This window comes from Tarenaya hassleriana, unplaced genomic scaffold (assembly GCF_000463585.1).
Source record: "Tarenaya hassleriana unplaced genomic scaffold, ASM46358v1 Cleome5, whole genome shotgun sequence".
Lineage (NCBI taxonomy): Eukaryota > Viridiplantae > Streptophyta > Magnoliopsida > Brassicales > Cleomaceae > Tarenaya > Tarenaya hassleriana.
The window spans coordinates 3,671,515-3,688,549 of record NW_010967707.1 but is presented as its reverse complement, the minus strand read 5'-3'; the positions used below and the strand labels follow the sequence as shown (position 1 = coordinate 3,688,549).

At 39.9% G+C, this 17,035-nt stretch overlaps 5 protein-coding genes across 18 annotated transcripts in view; 3 read left to right on the top strand and 2 right to left on the bottom strand.

The window, feature by feature from the left end:
- LOC104826720 (ethylene-responsive transcription factor ERF070-like) overlaps window positions 1-912 on the bottom strand; it is a 1,794-nt gene extending 882 nt beyond the window's left edge. The window contains exons 1-2 of one of the 2 annotated variants that reach the window (XM_019204064.1): window positions 784-912; window positions 1-210 (exon numbers count right to left, since the gene is read on the bottom strand). In XM_019204064.1, coding sequence (XP_019059609.1) covers window positions 1-199 — 199 coding nt within the window. In that variant the 5' untranslated portion in view covers window positions 200-210; window positions 784-912. The remainder of the gene's footprint in view (window positions 211-783) is intronic. The other variant, XM_010559554.1, reaches the window with a different exon arrangement.
- Window positions 913-1,057: 145 nt separating this feature from the next.
- On the top strand, window positions 1,058-2,664 carry LOC104826719. Of its 2 annotated transcripts, none has more exons than XR_773839.1 (4): window positions 1,058-1,431; window positions 1,758-1,891; window positions 1,988-2,099; window positions 2,210-2,664. XR_773839.1 is itself a non-coding variant. In XM_010559553.1 (4 exons), exons 1-4 carry the CDS (start codon window positions 1,284-1,286, stop codon window positions 2,502-2,504), a joined length of 684 nt encoding a protein of 227 aa, XP_010557855.1. In that variant the 5' UTR covers window positions 1,058-1,283; the 3' UTR covers window positions 2,505-2,664. The 2 variants fall into 2 exon arrangements, 1 of the variants encoding a protein (XP_010557855.1); XM_010559553.1 differs by having other exon boundaries at window positions 1,758-1,876; window positions 1,988-2,109.
- Window positions 2,665-2,778: 114 nt separating this feature from the next.
- LOC104826718 (potassium transporter 11-like) lies at window positions 2,779-7,118 on the bottom strand. Its single transcript, XM_010559551.2, has 11 exons — window positions 6,864-7,118; window positions 6,688-6,765; window positions 6,074-6,214; window positions 5,728-5,953; window positions 5,396-5,641; window positions 5,152-5,202; window positions 4,805-5,065; window positions 4,555-4,722; window positions 4,039-4,293; window positions 3,392-3,914; window positions 2,779-3,262 (listed from the first exon to the last, which is right to left on the bottom strand). The coding sequence occupies exons 3-11, from the start codon at window positions 6,194-6,196 to the stop codon at window positions 2,803-2,805; spliced, it is 2,313 nt and encodes a 770-aa protein (XP_010557853.1). The 5' UTR covers window positions 6,197-6,214; window positions 6,688-6,765; window positions 6,864-7,118; the 3' UTR covers window positions 2,779-2,802.
- Window positions 7,119-7,290: 172 nt separating this feature from the next.
- LOC104826716 (integrator complex subunit 9 homolog) lies at window positions 7,291-12,937 on the top strand. 11 transcript variants are annotated; one of them, XM_019204132.1, is made up of 14 exons: window positions 8,475-8,498; window positions 9,010-9,068; window positions 9,289-9,379; window positions 9,454-9,483; window positions 9,587-9,976; window positions 10,081-10,295; window positions 10,414-10,737; window positions 10,837-11,041; window positions 11,191-11,283; window positions 11,381-11,472; window positions 11,707-11,824; window positions 11,902-11,987; window positions 12,103-12,154; window positions 12,249-12,937. In XM_019204132.1, the coding sequence occupies exons 4-14, from the start codon at window positions 9,475-9,477 to the stop codon at window positions 12,780-12,782; spliced, it is 2,118 nt and encodes a 705-aa protein (XP_019059677.1). In that variant the 5' UTR covers window positions 8,475-8,498; window positions 9,010-9,068; window positions 9,289-9,379; window positions 9,454-9,474; the 3' UTR covers window positions 12,783-12,937. The 11 variants fall into 11 exon arrangements, with proteins under 11 accessions (XP_010557852.1, XP_010557847.1, XP_019059675.1 ...); XM_010559550.1 differs by lacking the exons at window positions 8,475-8,498; window positions 9,010-9,068 and adding an exon at window positions 7,291-7,483; XM_010559546.2 differs by lacking the exon at window positions 9,289-9,379 and having other exon boundaries at window positions 8,359-8,498; window positions 12,249-12,904.
- A 443-nt stretch (window positions 12,938-13,380) lies between these two features.
- LOC104826715 (ubiquitin carboxyl-terminal hydrolase 24-like) lies at window positions 13,381-16,989 on the top strand. Of its 2 annotated transcripts, XM_010559544.2 has the most exons (8): window positions 13,381-13,543; window positions 13,692-13,767; window positions 14,259-14,936; window positions 15,042-15,226; window positions 15,319-15,575; window positions 15,691-15,836; window positions 15,927-16,103; window positions 16,495-16,989. In XM_010559544.2, exons 2-8 carry the CDS (start codon window positions 13,753-13,755, stop codon window positions 16,681-16,683), a joined length of 1,647 nt encoding a protein of 548 aa, XP_010557846.1. In that variant the 5' UTR covers window positions 13,381-13,543; window positions 13,692-13,752; the 3' UTR covers window positions 16,684-16,989. The 2 variants fall into 2 exon arrangements, with proteins under 2 accessions (XP_010557846.1, XP_010557845.1); XM_010559543.2 differs by having other exon boundaries at window positions 13,382-13,767.
- Window positions 16,990-17,035: the final 46 nt, after the last annotated feature.

Genomic DNA, 17,035 nt, shown 5'->3' with positions numbered 1-17,035 from the left:
CCGAGGGGATCCTGATCTTGAAGCTGGTCCGAGCCTTGCAAGCTTTAGGGCCTCCCGATGAATCAGAAGGGTCGATGACAATCTTCTTGACAAGCTTCTTGCCACGGGAACGTGCAGGCGCTGATCCACACTCATCTTCCTCGCTGGATGAATCCGTGGCCTCTGGGTCCGTGCAGGATATCCTCACCACACGTCTCATTGTTCATGCTCCTAAGAATCGAGAAATTAGGGTTTTAAAAACGAGAGTTTCAATTCCCTAGGGCCAAAAATACACACAGATAGGTGCTTATGAAGAGACACCATGGATGAAAAGGATACTTCAGACAACATGATTCAATTTCCTCGGACCAGAACACAGCTAGATGCTTATGAACAGACACCATGACAAGTTATGAATCACAGAATTTTCAATAATTAACACAATAAAAAGAATAAAAGGAAAATTCAAATGCATCTTCCAATCGGGTAGGAATTCTATATTGTTCAAGAGCAAATTACAGCAAGCAAAACCCATCTACGACCGAACTTGAAGCAAAACAACTTTTATGAAGCTGTTGAATCGGAATCGAAGAGCTATCACTTGTAAATTCGGGAATTTCAGAGAGCTGAAACTTGGAACAGTGAAACTAATCATCATCAACACAAGAATTGGAGATTCAATTACTTAATAGAAACCCTAAGTCAACAATATACACACGAAATTCAAATGAAATTCCAGATTACGGAAATGGAAAAGGGAATCTGGACAGAAACCCAGAAAATTCACAAGCTAGACGTTCAAACCTATGAACGATTCGGATGCCGGTGGAAATTCAATCTCCGTTTCACTCTATAACCGCTGCAGGAGAATCGCAGAACGGGAGAGAATCTCTCCGAGAGATGCTCTTCTGGGTGGGGACAAGGAGAGATAAATTTCAAAACAAGAAGCGAGATTTTCTTGAGGGACACATATAACCGAAAGATCCAATGGGCCGGGTCGGACCCGGTTCAATTGGTTCGAGAGTTATTATACCAAAAAGTCCAGAAATTTTGTAGTACTAGTTATTTGAATTATGTTTTTATTATGCTTTAATTGCGAACCGCCAGGGCGAGAGATGGAGCCACGGAAAGGCTCGTGCTCGTGCTCTTCTAGTTTCAGTCTGATTTTCTGTTTGATTAAGCTGTTCTCATTGTCTTCAGACATGGTGAAATAATTGTTTTTCTTGGTTTATTCGGCGGGTCTCTGTTCTTCTTTTCTGTGTATCCAAAGCTGCGCGCCAAGTGTTTGATGAAATGCCTGAGCCATGCCTTTTTTCCTACAAGGATTGATTAGATCACTTTATTGCTGGCTGATGATGGTTGTGTTCACAGATACGAAGGTATTACTTACTGAAGAGCTGTATGGAGAAAGCTTCCAGCTTTCGAAGCCTGGTTTAGACTCAGCTTCACATGGTATACAATGGGTTTTTGATGCAGTGTTCTATTGGCTTTATCTTCTTATAGCTTGGTTTATGCTCATTGATGATAAAGTTTTGTACTTTTGATCCTACGGACAGGAAATCTTTACTACTGTGTTCATATGTTGTATTAAGGTTCAATGTCTCATGGCTAGAGATTTCTGATATAAGTTCACGGTTATGAATCTGTGTTGCCATATTGTCGTCAATGATTTCAGGGTTTGGAGAGCACATACTTCGTTTTGTGTTCTTGAGATTTGTTTCCTGCAGAAAAGCTAATCGTCTTACTGATACTGACACGAATTGTCCTTTTCCATTTAGGTGCGGATGGTTACGATTTTGGAAATGACGATGGATCTTTATGGGGAAGTTCAGATGAAGAATCAAATAGAGCATCCTTGGACAGGGAATGGGAGAGAAGGCGTGAGCAATTCCATGCGGTTCCAATTTAGCTGGTGTTTTCCTCTGCATATTTGCCTTTTTGATTGTGATCAACCTTTCATCACTTGCATTTTGGCAAATAATAATAATAATAATAATAATAATCCCAGATTGGATACCGTGACGGGATTATTGCTGGGAAAGAAGCTGCTGCACAGGAGGGATTTAACATCGGCTTTAAGCGATCTATTCTTGCTGGCTACAAGTTTGGTCTTGTTAGAGGTATTTCTAGGTGATACACTGTAAACCTGAGATATGTTTTCTTGTAATGGAGTTGTATGAAACATTTTCCCTTTCTGGTTAATCCATTTGTTCCTTTTTACACTATGCAGTGCGCAGGCCTTTCTTCCAGATGATCTGAGAGAAAAGTTGACTGATGAACGAGAAACGAAAGAGAAATTTCAGAAATTGCACGAGTCCGTGCACACCCTTTCAACAGAAGACGCTGCTAAGTTATTTTATGGAGCTTTAACAAAGAAGGAAGCCAAAGAGGAAGTCGGGGAAGTAGGGTCTCACTCTACCATTGCTGGTCCCTTACAAAGTTATGTTGTAGAGTTAAGTTATCTTCTCAACAAATCTGCTAAGCTTGAACTTAGATTGGCCCCAGAGAGACAGCTTGTTCCGTGAGTCTGTTTGGATATCTCAGTTTATTTCTCAAGTATGATGTCAAAACAGAAACTTGTGTTTAGGCGACATGTTTAGAGTAAGTAGTTAAAGTACATTTTAATGCTAATGTAATGTGAATGGTATATAAGGATCTCTGATGAAGTATTCTTGTTTTTTCTTATATGAATTGTTACATATACTGAGTATTTATTGTTCCTAGTTAACATTAACGCTGATTACATTACCAAAACTTGTATCCATGGTACATAGTTTAGGAAGGGGGGGAAGAAGGAGAAAGAACCAAACTTTTTGTTACTTGTTAGACATGAACAACTTGTCCAACATTAAGAAGACTCTCATGAGGAATATAGAACATTGCACTGTTGTCTCTACAAACCTTCCTCAGAAAAGAATACAGATAATTGATAGCAATCTTGTTGAAGATGTTTGAGTTTCTTCGAGCTGTCACTACCGAATTCCCAAGAATATGCACAACTCCGGCTTCTCTACACCGTGCCAAGAACTCAGCCTCGTCGTCAACTACATCTGTTTTGCCCTGAGAGTATGTCGGTGTGTCCACCGGAACTATAGAACTCTCTAATGAAGCAACTGTCGGGACACCTTCACCGACTGAAACATCTTCCAGAATGTCCGAATACTGTTCGATGTCTGAGCCACATGATTGCATAAGGCTTTCTAACCGGACTAACCTGAAGAGACTCTCAAAGAGCTTTTCCTCAAACTCGTCGTCTTTTCTGTGCAGGTCTTTGTAGCCATACCTGTTTTAAACAAGTTATCTATTAAAAGCTTATTTCTTGATTGAACACAGATGCACGACATAAATGCTACATGTTAACTGATGATCTGGTTTGGTCAAATTTTCATGGGTTACCAGCTTATTCTGTTACCTGGCAACGCAACGGAACATGTGGAAATCATTGGGGCCAACTCTGGTAACCAAGAACCGCTCGCCTTCTGGGACGGTATAGACTGGGACGTATCTTACGCAGACAAAGATCACAACCGAGTGGATGGCGGGTAGATTTGTGATTAAATGAGTGAAAATGTGTGGAATACCGCTGGATAGTTCAGTGTAGAGTAGACCAATGCCGGGAACCCGGGTTAGTCCTAAACTAGGACCTAACCCGAGGATCCAACCCATTGAGATCTCACTATGCCTCTCAAACTCGTAACGTTTGAGTGTGCCATAACGCCAAACCCACATGATGACGAAGAGGCCGGCTGCTATGGCCAGTGGAACCCATCCACCTTGGTTGAGCTTAAATAAAACTGCTGAGAAGTAAGTGATTTCTATAGCTAAGGAAACAATGGTGAAGATCAAGACGATGAGCCAATGCCAGTTCCACACAAGCAACATGATCAAGATCATGAGAAATGTTGTCACAAGCATAACTATCACAACCGCAGTTCCTGCAATGGAAAAAGAGAAAGGAAAATGGGGTATTTCCCCTTTAAAGTTTAGTTCTACGCAGGTTCTTTAAAACTCCAAGATCCAAGAAAATATGCTTAAAATGATAGATTTCGACCAACCGACCGGATGCGTTCCCGATTTGAATCTGGTTTTTGAATCCAGCTGTTACGGCAACACAGAGAATCATAAGGATCCAGTTGATGTCAGGGATGTAAATCTGATGAAGGAACTTTTTTGAAGTGTGCACAACTTTGACCCTCGGGAAACATCCGAGGGCAACAGCTTGTTTGATTAGGGAGAACGTGGCGGTTATGGTGGCTTGACTTGCTACACTTGCGGCAGCAGTTGCAAGAACGAGCATTGGCCAGTATATGATATCTACGAAACAATGAAACAGTCTGGAATTTTCACTCGAAACCATAACGAATCTAAAATGCACGTAGAACGATGGAAATATCATGCATGATGTTCATGAAGGCTGAATATTTCAGATTTTTGCCAACTTGCTTAGATTTCAAAATGAACAAGATATTTCCCAAAGTGAAAAATTTCTTATTACTTATTAGTTATGAGTAAATATATCTAACTAAGAACCAATTCCAAAGACAACTAAGAAGCAACCAAGAAGCAGAGTTAAACCTGGAATTGAACTATAAAATAAGTTTGAGATTTGTTCGGGATATTCCATAAGGTAGGCAGCTTGTCCAATGTAGGAAAGGAGGAGAGACGGGAAAACAATAGTCGTAAAGGCAATCTGAATGGCTGAGACAGAGAAGTTGGAGAGATCAGCAAAGAGAGCCTCAGTTCCTGCAATGATCCCATCACTTAAACCTTCAACGAGCTTTATATAGGTTGATCAGAAAATCCATCGAAAGCCAGAAAGATTTACCAGTGATGCTGAGCATAATACCGCCAAGAGATGTGAAATTCTGCGTGCCTCCCCTTTTGAGGTATCGGTACATGTAAATGGGTGAAAAGGCTTTGACAACGCTCTTATCATATCTAACAATGTTGAAGATACCGATGCCGCTTAGGAGAAGGAACCACACGAAAAGAATGGGTGCAAAAATCCAGCCAACTTTGTCTGTCCCGAGATACTGGATGCTGAACAAGGCTACTATTATTACAGATGCAATAACCACAACCGCCTCTACGCACAAAGAGCAGTATAATACCATTCAATAATGTTCTTAGGTACTGAAAAAACAAAATTCTCTTACGGATTGGGTTATTTACCTTCAGGTATCTTGGCGAATTCTGTTTTTAACCCGCCAACAGCTGCCAGTACTGTCAAAGCAGTTCCATTGCTTAACAATTATATTCACATTAGAAGCTGAATTTGGAACTTTGAGCATTCTATTCTTTACTCGGTATTTGTTCAACAGCTGTGGGCTAAATCTTTAGAGGAGGTCTTATCAATGATAAGTAAAGATGATTCACTGAGATATACATATACATATATACTTACATATAAATATACCTGATATAGCTGGAGTAAGAATCCCGTCTCCGATCACCATACAAGACCCAACAAGGACTAGAACAAGAACTAGATGTTTTCTTGTCGAATTTTTCTCTAACCATTTCTTTGTTCTTGCAGCAAATGATCGCCCATCATAACTAGAACGGCTGTAAGTTGTTAGCTTCTCATCAGTTTGGTCATGAACATGTATATCCCCTATACTTGCGTGGCGACATAGTAGAGAATATAGCGCGAAAGTTCCACCTTCAACACCGAAAAAAGAGCTATCAGGCACAATATCACAAGAGCATATGAGTAGGGAAGGGCATCGGGTAGAATTTTCATTGTACCTTGACCTCTATCATTGGCTCTACAGACAATGAATACGTATTTCATCAGCGGTATAAACGTGAGAGAGTATATGATAAATGACAGAGCTCCGATCACGTCTTCCTTGTTCTTGATCCCATCGGTAAATGTGCTTTGGAAAACATACAAAGGAGATGTTCCTAGATCTCCATAAACGACTCCGAGGCTTTGAAAGGCAAGACGGAGCACAAGTGACACGGAAAGGCTCTAAAGCTCAAATAAATCAAGAACAATCTCCATTACCAAAAAAAAAATCAAGAACAATCTTTAACCAAACTGAATCACATTCATTTATCTGTCATTATATCATTGGGAAATTCCTCCAACCTTTTCATCATATATAATCTTGAGCCTCTCAGATTCTGACTTGCTTTCCTTGACTTTCAGCTGGTCAGGCTTCCTGTCCCACTGCCACTCTCTGTATTCTCTAGGAGATTCAAGTGAAGCCATTGCTGTAACTGCAGCAAACTGTGAAAAATAAGGTTAGAGACACATTTTTGTCCCTAAACAAAAAAGAGAGAAAAAAAACTATAACATAGTTTGCTTCCCCTTCATCTCAGGGCAATCACAGTAAAGTACAGTCAAATACCCATGACTATAGATTGCTGATTAAACTATTGAAGAGCGGCTAAATCACAAAAACATCCAAATATGACGCTACAAAACACATTATAAGTTTCACAACCCCATTTCTGAGCTGTTCACATCGGAATTTGGCCTAAACCCTAGCAGAATAGATATCAAAATCAATGTCTGGATATGGTAATTGGGGATCAAAGCATGATGACGACAATCTCAAGTCATTTCTACGAGAAAACCAAATAGGCAGGCGACAGAACCAGAGATTCAATGCTTCAAACAGAAATTAGGAATCGCGCTAGAGAGAAAAAATACATTGATTTACGATCCGAACTGAAAGAATCTAAGAGAATAACAATCACCTATCAATAAAATATCTCTGATGTTCGTCTTCTAGTCGAAACTTCAAAATCTATAATCAAGTTTTCTCCTTTTTTTTCCTGTAAAAGGAGAGCAATCAGGGTCAAAATCCATTTTTTTTCTATTTATAGAAAATGAGTGAAATCTCCCTCAAATATTGAGATACATTTGATCTAACCTCTTTCTTTTTAGAGTAGCATGAGGCCAGTCTCCTCGTTGTCTTAACAAATGGTAGCATGAGGCCAATCTCCTCGCTGTCTTAACAAAACAATGAAACAGGAGAGACGGGAAAATGAGCCTCAAGCCTGGGGAGCGGGAGTTCGAAGAAGCGCGGGGGCTTGAAAACGGTGCCGTTTCAGTTCTCAGAATTGGAACGAATTATCCGCATCAGGGTCGGATTTGTCACTGTAACTGAACACAACCAACCTGGATATTCTATCTCACGTATACCCGAAATCTATATAATGGGGTTTAGTGAGACGAAAAATCCGAGTTCCGGGTTCGGATTTAAAATTTTTCTGACGGATTATCTCGCGGATACCGGTAATATTAAAAAATTCCAAAAATATCATTTATTTTTAATAAATATACAAAAATACAATTTCTACCCTTTATTTTACCAAAAAAAAAAATACAAAAATACCCAATTTCTACCCTAACCCTAATTTTTGATATCACACAACATTGCGCCGTTAACATCTCACATCTCTCTCTCTTCTCTCCGTTTGCCTCCTCCATAGATTTCGCCGCCATCGTCGCCGTCTCACCATCTCTCCGTCGCCTCTGTCCGTCTTTGTCGTATGTGTCTCCCTCCACCTTCGTCTGTCTGTTCATCTCCTTTCCGTCTCGCCGTCTCTGTCTCCCTCCGTCTCCTTCTCGTCTCGCCATCTGTATCTCAAGCCCGTCATTAACCTCGTCTCGGGCGCAGAGACTCCTTTCGTCTCTGTCTCTATCTGTTCGGTGTTTCCCTCTTTCGCCGCCTTCGACTCCCTCCGTCTCTGTTCCACTTTGCCTTGTCTGGCCTCGTCTCCTTTCGTTTGTGTTGTTGATGTTCGAATCCATCTCTCTGTTCGAATCGCCGAATCTCGATCTTAGTCTTGTTGTTGATGCTCGGGTATGATTCTGCACAGATTTTTTTAAGTGAATCACGGGTTCCGGTCTCGCGAGTACCCGATCTCGTATGAAGGTATCCAAATCACGGGTATACGCGTTTTAAGAAAAAAAAATAATTTTTTTTTCAATTTTTATACCAATTTTCGATTGAAAAAATTCGAAATATCTTTTTTATTTTTATTTTTTTTTATTTTATTACGATTAATATATAGCTAATATACAATTAAAATAAGAACTAGTAATGATTAGAGATAAAAATGTAAAAAAAAACGTAATTTTTTAAAAAATTCAATAAATTTTTTATCATTTTGTTTAAATACCGCGTATTTATTAATCCGAAAAATTTTAATAGCTTATATTTTCACTGGTATGTACCGGATGGTATGTACCGGTGATATTATTACGAACTAGGTGGGTAATTAAAGTTTTGAAAGGAGATGATTTTTATTTTGAGTTTTTGATTTTAGTTTTTGAATTTTAATTTTTAATTTTTGGTTTTTAACTTTTGGATTTTATAATATTTGGTAGCTTTTGTTTTTCATTAATTTTTTTTACTAAAATTGTTTTTTTTTTTTTTTAATTCTAAAAACTCCAAAACTGCCAAAACTGCCACGAGGCCTAACTCTCTTACAACCATTTTTGAACCATCAAATTCTCAGAGCTTTTTCCTCTTCTGTATCCGCCCCCGCTTCGTCGCTCTTCCTCAACCTCGGTTTATCATTCTGATACGTGTGTCGAGTCTAGAATTTATAACCCGATTCACAACTCATCGCAAGGATACGGATCATTGCAACACGGGGTCAAACGCAAGGACCGATTGCTAAATCGAAAGCAAACAAGTGGAAGTAATGATGATGGAAGTGTATGGACTCAAAAGAAAGTAAAATAACAAAGCAAATAAAAACGTGTAACTATCAAGCAAAGATGACCATGGGTGTCGGGACCGTATTCGCGTGTATGGGCATATGCTAAGCATGCGAGAATCACGATATCGTACTTATATTCGGGAATCATCAAGCAACAAGAATAGAGAATTCACCTCCCGGTCTACCAACTCACTACCTACAGAGTAACTCGTCAATCTTTCGATCTATTCAAGTTAACCCTAGATGCATGAAGAACGCTATCATCAATCCTAAGTCGATCAAACCATATTCCTATGTGAATAATACGATCTATTCTATCGATGTTTATCCGAAACTAAACTCATATCCGACGAACTAGAAGGATCTATTGGGTTTATCTCTTCCTTCCCCGACGAGAATTGCGAGTGAGCTGTCGAGCATTTTGCTCTTTTGTGTATCTTTGTGTGCGATTTCGTTGTTGGGTTCGGGTTCAAATAGGGTTTTTTTTCTGCGAGTTTTTGTTGGGTTAGGGCTTGCTCCGATTTGCTGAAGTTCAACCGTTTGGCTCTTTCTTGTTTTTGATCTGTTCCGTTTTCTGGTCTGATTTTACTGGATTGAGCTTCGGTTTTTTGGTTGGGTCTTTAGGGTTTCACCGCCGTGGGTCATCTGGTCATGTTCTCTCCCCGGATTTCGCTGTCTCGACCCCTTAACATTGATTCTATTTCTACATGCAATTGTAAATTTCTAAATCATATCTCCGATTGTAAATTGTAAATTTGTGGAGTGTTGATGTTGTTGGATTTTTTACAGGCTCGATTGTTGTTCAAGTCCATGAAATTGGTGAGTTTCTTACTTTCTTTTACTTAAAAGTTTCTGAAGTCTGTCTCTTTCTTTACTTATACGAGATGATGTTAGAATTTGAGTAAGTTCGTGTTTCTTGCAGACATGTTTGAGAAAAGGAGACGGCTTTCAGTGTCCACCATGTCATATGCTGAATCTATATGGTTTCAGTATATTGATTGATTGCCCTTTAGACCTTTCAGCGATCACAATCTTCTCTCCTATTCCGCATGATGCCTGTTCTCATGCTGCTGATGAAGTTTCTGAATGTCCTAATATGTCGTTGGAGGCCGAAAATTCGGCTCAAAAGAGGCAGAGAGCCATCGATAAACAGCCAAGTCATAGCGATTTAGTGTGTGCAGAGCCGTGGTACAAAACCGTTAACGCATTGCATTTGTTGGATGTTTCTTTCATTGACATTGTTCTGATCTCCAGTCCAATGGGAATGCTAGGATTGCCATTCCTCACGCAGAACCCCGGGTTTTCAGCCAAGGTAAATGTTTTCAAGACTTTTAGTTTTGAGCTCGCAATTGATTTTGCTCTGCTTGCTTGTTGTTTTTGGGCATGCTGAAGGGTTTCAATTGTTAACTGATTCAGATATATGTGACTGAAGCAACAGCGAAAATTGGCCAGCTTATGATGGAAGATCTTGTCTTGATGCACATGGAATTCAGACAGTTCTATGGACCTCAGGACTGTAGTTTTCCTTGGTGGATAACGCAGTTAGAGCATGAAGAGGCACCGCCTTTACTTAATAATATAGCTTTCGGAGAGGATGGCAATGACCTGGGTTGTTGGATGCCTTTGTATAGGTAATATTTCTTTGCTTGTTAAATTATTTTTTTCCCTTTTCTCATGCTTCTGTATCTGTTTAATTTTTATCTTCCTCTGATCGCTTCTGCCATCTACGTGCATCCTTTTTCTCCTTAGTTTTGATGACATAAAGGATTGCGTAAAGAAGATTCAAACAGTCAAGTTTGCTGAAGAAGCATGTTACAACGGGACATTGATCATTAAGGCACTTAGTTCCGGTCTAGATATCGGTACCTCCAATTGGTTGATCAATGAACCTAAAGGAAGTATAAGTTATGTATCAGGGTCCATATTTCTTTCACAGCATACAATGGATTTTGACTATCATGGGCTGAAAGGGAGTGATGTGATACTCTATTCGGATTTCTCCTGCCTAGATTCCACCGACGGGAATGATAATTGTTCTGTTGACCCAACCAGTAATGGTGTATCAGCTCTCAGGTATTCTCTTCTAGAACTTTTGTTTAACATTTTCGTAAAAATGGTTTTGGTTTTTGTTTCACGTTTGAGGATGTTGTTTTACTCTCCACTTTTAAGCAGTGATGAGAACAAGGACGATTTAGCTGATTCATTGTCAAACCATGAAGAGAATTTAGAGGAGATGGAGAAACTAGCTTTCATAAGCTCGTGTGCTGCAGATTCTGCTAATGCTGGTGGTTCAACTTTAATAACAATTAGTCGAATTGGGACTGTGTTGCAGCTTCTCGAGCTGATAGCAAATTCTCTTGGATCATTTTCTCAAAAGGTCACTTTTGTCTTTGCTTTCATCTCCTTGTTTCAATTCCTTTCTGATACCGTTTACACTCAGAATACAGTGATGAGAAGTTGTTGAATAATAGAATGTGGTTTTTTTCTTGAGACAGGAGCACACTAATTTATGATCTATCGCTTCAGGTTCCAATCTATGTAATATCTTCTGTGGCGGAAGAGCTGTTGGCTTACATGAACACTGTACCAGAATGGCTGTGCCAACAACGACAGGATAATGTATACTTCTGTCATATACTCATTTAATTGAACTGCGAATCAGATAAAGTGATGAATGGAAAAACTATGTTTTGTGTCTTTCTGATTGATGTGGCAGTTTATTTCAGGAGAACCATTGTTTGGTCATACGAAGTTCATAAAAGACAGGAAGATCCTGTTGTTTCCTGCCATTTACTCGCCCGACTTAATGTAAGTGTTACATAAGATCTTGGTTTTCTTGTCTTGGAGTTAATTTTATATTCGAAGCTCATGTTAGGTGACTGCAAGTCTGATGGTTTTCTAGGTATAGGGTTCAGTGTAGTTATTTTGCTTACCCTTAGTTTTTTTCCATGTCGAGATGTAATGTTTCGATTTCGACTTGTGGGTATTACTGCAGCATTGTTGGACTTTTCATTTGACGCTTAGCTTATGTTGTTGGAACAGAATGAGCTGGCAGGAACCGTGCATTATATTTGCTCCTCATTGGAGTTTGCGGCTTGGTCCTTCTGTACAAATCCTCCGGCGTTGGTGTGGAGATCCAAAAGCATTGCTTGTCCTTGAGGTATTTTCACTTTTCATTTTCCCCTCAGGTCCATCAGATTATCCGACTGGATTTGAAACTGACGATATATATTGAAGGATGGGATAGCTGCTAGTTTAGCGCTCCTGCCTTTCAGACCGATGGCGATGAAAGTTCTCCAATGCTCATTTCTTTCTGGAATAAAGTAAGTTTCCCGTGTATAATTTATGTCCCCACAGCGCGGTTTATCGTTATTGTACTCAGATTCACAGTTAGGACTCTTCAGATGGCAATTGTGTGTTATTGTGTTTCATTTGTAGGCTGCAGAAACTCCCAACACTCCTGAAAATTTTGCAGCCGAAGATAGTTTTGGTAACGGATTCTCTCCTGCTTGTCTTACACGTCACTGCTTCACTCTTCTTTCATCTATCTGACTACAATCTCGTTTTTTGCGTTCGGGGTTTAGCTCTCAGATACCATCAGCCAGAGAATCAGCCTTCCGGAGGCGAAGCCTTACGCAGTCCTGGATTACTCTGAGAACAAGACTTTACATTTGCCAAAAAACACCGACAATGGAGAAGAAGTGGAGATGACCATGGACTTGGCCTCGAACCTGAAATGGAAAAAAACGAAAGGTGAAGAAAACCTCAACATTGCAAGATTGGAAGGGGAGGTAGTTATGGACAACGGGAAACACAGATTACTCGTGGGGTCGGAGCGCGATCCTTCCACGCAGGCTCGGCCCACAAAACACTGGGGTTCGATAGATCCAGAAATGCTACTGGAATCGCTGACGAAAATGGGGATCGATGGATCGATAGAACGCGAAATGGGCGAAAATGGATCAGAAGGTAAGGGCAGAGTGATATCCATTACAAGTCCTGAGAATGCGGTGGTGGAAGTTGCAGAGACGGGAGGAGGAACTGTAGTAACCACAGACGACGAGGACTTGGCGTCAAGAATTTTGATTGCCATTGATGGGGTTTTGGATGGTATTTAGAGGATCGCTTTTAACTCGTGGAAATAAAAATCTTTGGTTTGGTAACTAAATTCGGCTCCATTTTCGTACATTATTTTTTTTTCTCATCAACGAGGATATTTTTTTGTCCACGGATATCTAAATTTGAACTCAAATTTAAATATATAAATATCACATATTAATATCTGAATATGAATACAAACTATTTATGTACATGACTTTTGAATCAGAGTTGATCCCATTATTTTACCCCTAAGGTTCACTACGGGTGTGTTTGTGTAGGGTATGCATTTGTGTTATTATGTTAATATAGAAAAAATTTCATAAACACATGAATTTATTATCAACTCTACATAATTTTTAAAAAATTTCAAATTAAAATAAAATTTTACAAAAAAAACAAATGGATTTAACCAGAACTGGGAAAATAAAATAAAATTTTGTGTGCCCAAGATTTGACGGTTAATCTATTATTTTTCTTTTTCGGTTTAGGAAAACATTACGGGGACCGTATTTGTAGGAGTTGGATCCTTAGAACGCTACGGACGCGTTTTTATCAAAATTGACGATATAAGATCCAAACGCGGCCTTAGATTCTCCCTCCACCCCCAACAATAATCCGACACCAGCAAAAAAAAAAGAAACTATATATTAAAAAAAAAAACATAACCCTAGATTTGTTCCCAAACTCAAAAGGAAAAGGTGTCCTCCTCATCCTCCTCGAATTCGGATGCTTCTCTATTTCGAAGTTGCAGATAAAAACCGAGGAGAGGGTTCCCCAAGTAAATGCTCTTTCCGTCTCTCTCGTCTTTCCCTTTCATGTCTTCTCCAGTCCCCGACTCTCCTCCAGGGTTGTTGGTCTCTGAAACCCTAGATTTCAGTTCCCTTTTTGAAATCTCTCCCTACCCTTTCGTTTCCTCTCCGATTCAGATTACTAGATTTGGATTCTTTTGGTGCTCCGGTCCTCTCCCGTTGCGATATAGCGCGAATCATGAGTGAAAAGAAGGTAATTCGGATATTTATTTCGCAGTTTCGTTGGTTTTTTCCCCTCCGAGGTTTAGGGTTTGGTATTTTGGTCTTGTTTCATTCTACTCTTTGATGCTATATAGGAGATTATTAGTATCTTTGTTATTGTTGCATCGGATTTTAGGACTATGTATTTCTATCGTTGTTCGATAAATATGATGTTTGATCTGTTGTCTTTCAACAAGATTTAAGAACTGAAACGTAGTTTTCGATAGGTTTAGGTTGAAATCATATGTATCTAATAGTTGTATTCACGGTTGATCAAAGTGCAATTCGCCAATTTCGCCTCTGGAAAATATTGTGTTATAGGAGATTTTAATATTATCTCTGTTATTAATTCAACATATTAACTTCGCAATGGAAAGGAGTGCAAACTTTGTTGGTATACAGAAACCATGAAGTTAACTCCCAATTCCCTCATTTGTGTTATTGGTTCGCTGACCCTTTTCCTCGTTATACTGTTCTTCACAGCTGTTTGTGTTTGGATCCTTTACTGAAGATGAAACCAGGTCGTTACTCGGGCAGAAACCCACCAAGGCTGCCCAAAATTGTGGAAAGAAAGATGTTAAGAGTATACAATTTGGGTCCTTGAATCTTGACTCTGGGAAATCTGTGACAAGTACTAATGGTGAATTGAAGAAGGACCTGGTTGATGGCATAAACGTATCCCTCCTTTCCAGCTCTCAGAGGAAAGGTTATACTTCTAGTCCTTCCACTTCTCATAAGGACAAGGATGGAAAAGTGTCTAATGATTACTCTGCGGGAGTACCAAAACATGTGAAAGAAAATGGAACTGTAAAAGTGTCGTCCCAGAGTAACGGTGTGGCACCGAAAACCGATTCGGTTGATTTGGATGAGCTGTCTGTATCAGACAGTGAAAGCGATTCTTCGTATAAAGCTTTGGGGGTGAAATTCAGTGCTCTGGATGGCGAAGTATTGGCAGCGAGTGATTCTTCATCTGGTAACATGGCAAGAAAGAATAATCTTATGGGCCCTGCTGACTTTGTTGCAGCCGTTAAAGACTACATTCCAAGAGGCTTAGTCAATGCCGGAAATTTGTGCTTCCTCAACGCCACTCTTCAGGCTCTGTTGTCATGTTCTCCTTTTGTGCAGCTCCTACAGGAACTTAAAGTTCAACATGTTCCCAAGGTTTTTATTGGTGGTTCTGACATTTGGTTTGGATCTGTCCTTTTCGGCTTTTCCTCTTTTTCTTCTCTTTACTTAACCTGTTCATTCTTTTTTCTGTCTTCTAAGGCTGAGTGTCCAACATTAGCGGCATTTTCCGAGTTCATCGCTGAATTAGAACCACCTAGTAGTTCAAGCTTAAGAAATAATGCTGCTGTGGTTGTGGCTGGTAGACCCTTTACACCTGCCATGTTTGAGGAGGTCCTTAGAAAGTTTACGCCAGATGTGCCCAACAACATGTCTGGCAGGCCGAGGTTTGTAATCTCTTAATTTTTTAACCTATGTACTTCATCTTTGTATTAGTTGTTCTGTATGGTTTTAACTGTTTGTTCACACTTGTTGGCAGGCAGGAAGATGCTCAGGAGTTTTTGAGTTTTATAATGGACCAATTGCACAATGATCTACTGAAGCTCAGGGGACAGTCCTCTAGCAGTACTGGTGCCAGGTCATCAATCGTTTCTTCTACCAACAACGATGACCATGATGAATGGGAAACAGTTGGACCCAAAAACAAATCAGCCGTGACTAGAACTCAAAGCTTTGTGCCTTCTGAGCTCAGTGCCATATTCGGAGGGCAGCTAAGAAGTGTGGTCAAAGCAAAAGGTATGGAGATTCTTTGTGGTGTCTCACATGAGCCTAAAAAGTCAATACTAAGATTAAGACTGGAATTTGCGTTTGTCACTTTGCCAGGCCTTAATATATATCCTTTGTGGAACAGGAAACAAAGATTCTGCTACTGTACAGCCATATCTCTTACTTCACCTTGATATACATCCTGAAGCAGTGTGCACGATAGAAGATGCGTTGCATTTGTTTTCTGCCCAAGAAGATCTCGAGGGGTATCGAGCCTCAGTAACTGGGAAGGTGATCTATCTCTGTTGTCATGCAATGCCCTGATGAAATGTTACTTGCTTACTTTTATCATCTGGCTTATTTTGTTTGGATTTGCTTCAGGCTGGTGTTGTGAGTGCTAGGAAATCGACAAAGATACTTGCGCTCTCAAAGATAATGATATTGCACCTAATGCGGTTTAGCTACGGGAGCCAAGGGAGTACAAAGCTGCACAAGCCAGTTCACTTTCCGCTTGAACTCAACTTAGGTCGCCACCTGCTCGTTTCTCCATCTAACAAGGTACATTAAGAAAGTTAAAATGGTCTAAAGTAAAGGCTCATTCCATGTGCCCCATTTTCTTTCTAGCTGTTTTCCCCCATTAACCTTCTGCATTTATATGAGTTCAGCTCAGTTGGGTCTCACCATGGAATTTTGTTCTGTTTTCTGCTTAGTTAGTAGTGAAAGTGTATCAACGCTAGTAGGGTCTTTCCTATTTTGATTTAATTATGAAATGCAATGGTTTGATAGTTTCACACTGTCATATACATGAAAATAAGAAGAGGCAAACAAGACAATGCCTACTACTATTGTGGTGCTCTGTTTCGTGGAAAATTTTCTGGAATAAGCCTGGTGCTTAGTTACCATATATAAGCTAATACGGAATTTCCTTTGTATTATTGTCGTGTTGCAGGGTTCAAGATACGAACTTGTCGCCACTATAACCCACCATGGGAGGGATCCCTCGAAAGGGCATTACACCACGGATGCCAGACGACAGAACGAACAATGGCTAAGGTTTGACGATGCTTCTGTCACCGCCATAGGGACGAAACAAGTTTTGCACGACCAAGCATACGTCCTCTTCTACAAGCAAGTGTAGAGATTGAAAATCGATCTCGCTCTCCATCTCGGGCAGATGATAATGATCGGAAACATGCCCCCTTATACAGAAAAGCTGCTTCTCTCCCAGAATTCCGACGATGTTTTGATGATCTTGTTCTTGGTGAGTTACTTGAAGGAGGGAGTGGGAAGCATGCTGCATAGTTTTTTAGATTTTGATTATACTTTGGTCGCGGTGGGAAAGTTTTGTGTTTTATTATGTCTTAACGTGATACTTCACGAGTTGGTTGTAAGAATTTGGAAACTGAATTTCTGTCGTTATATACTGATTTGTCTTGGCACTGAACTCTGGTACGGTAACTTTTAAAGTTTTCAGGTTTTTATTATTAGTA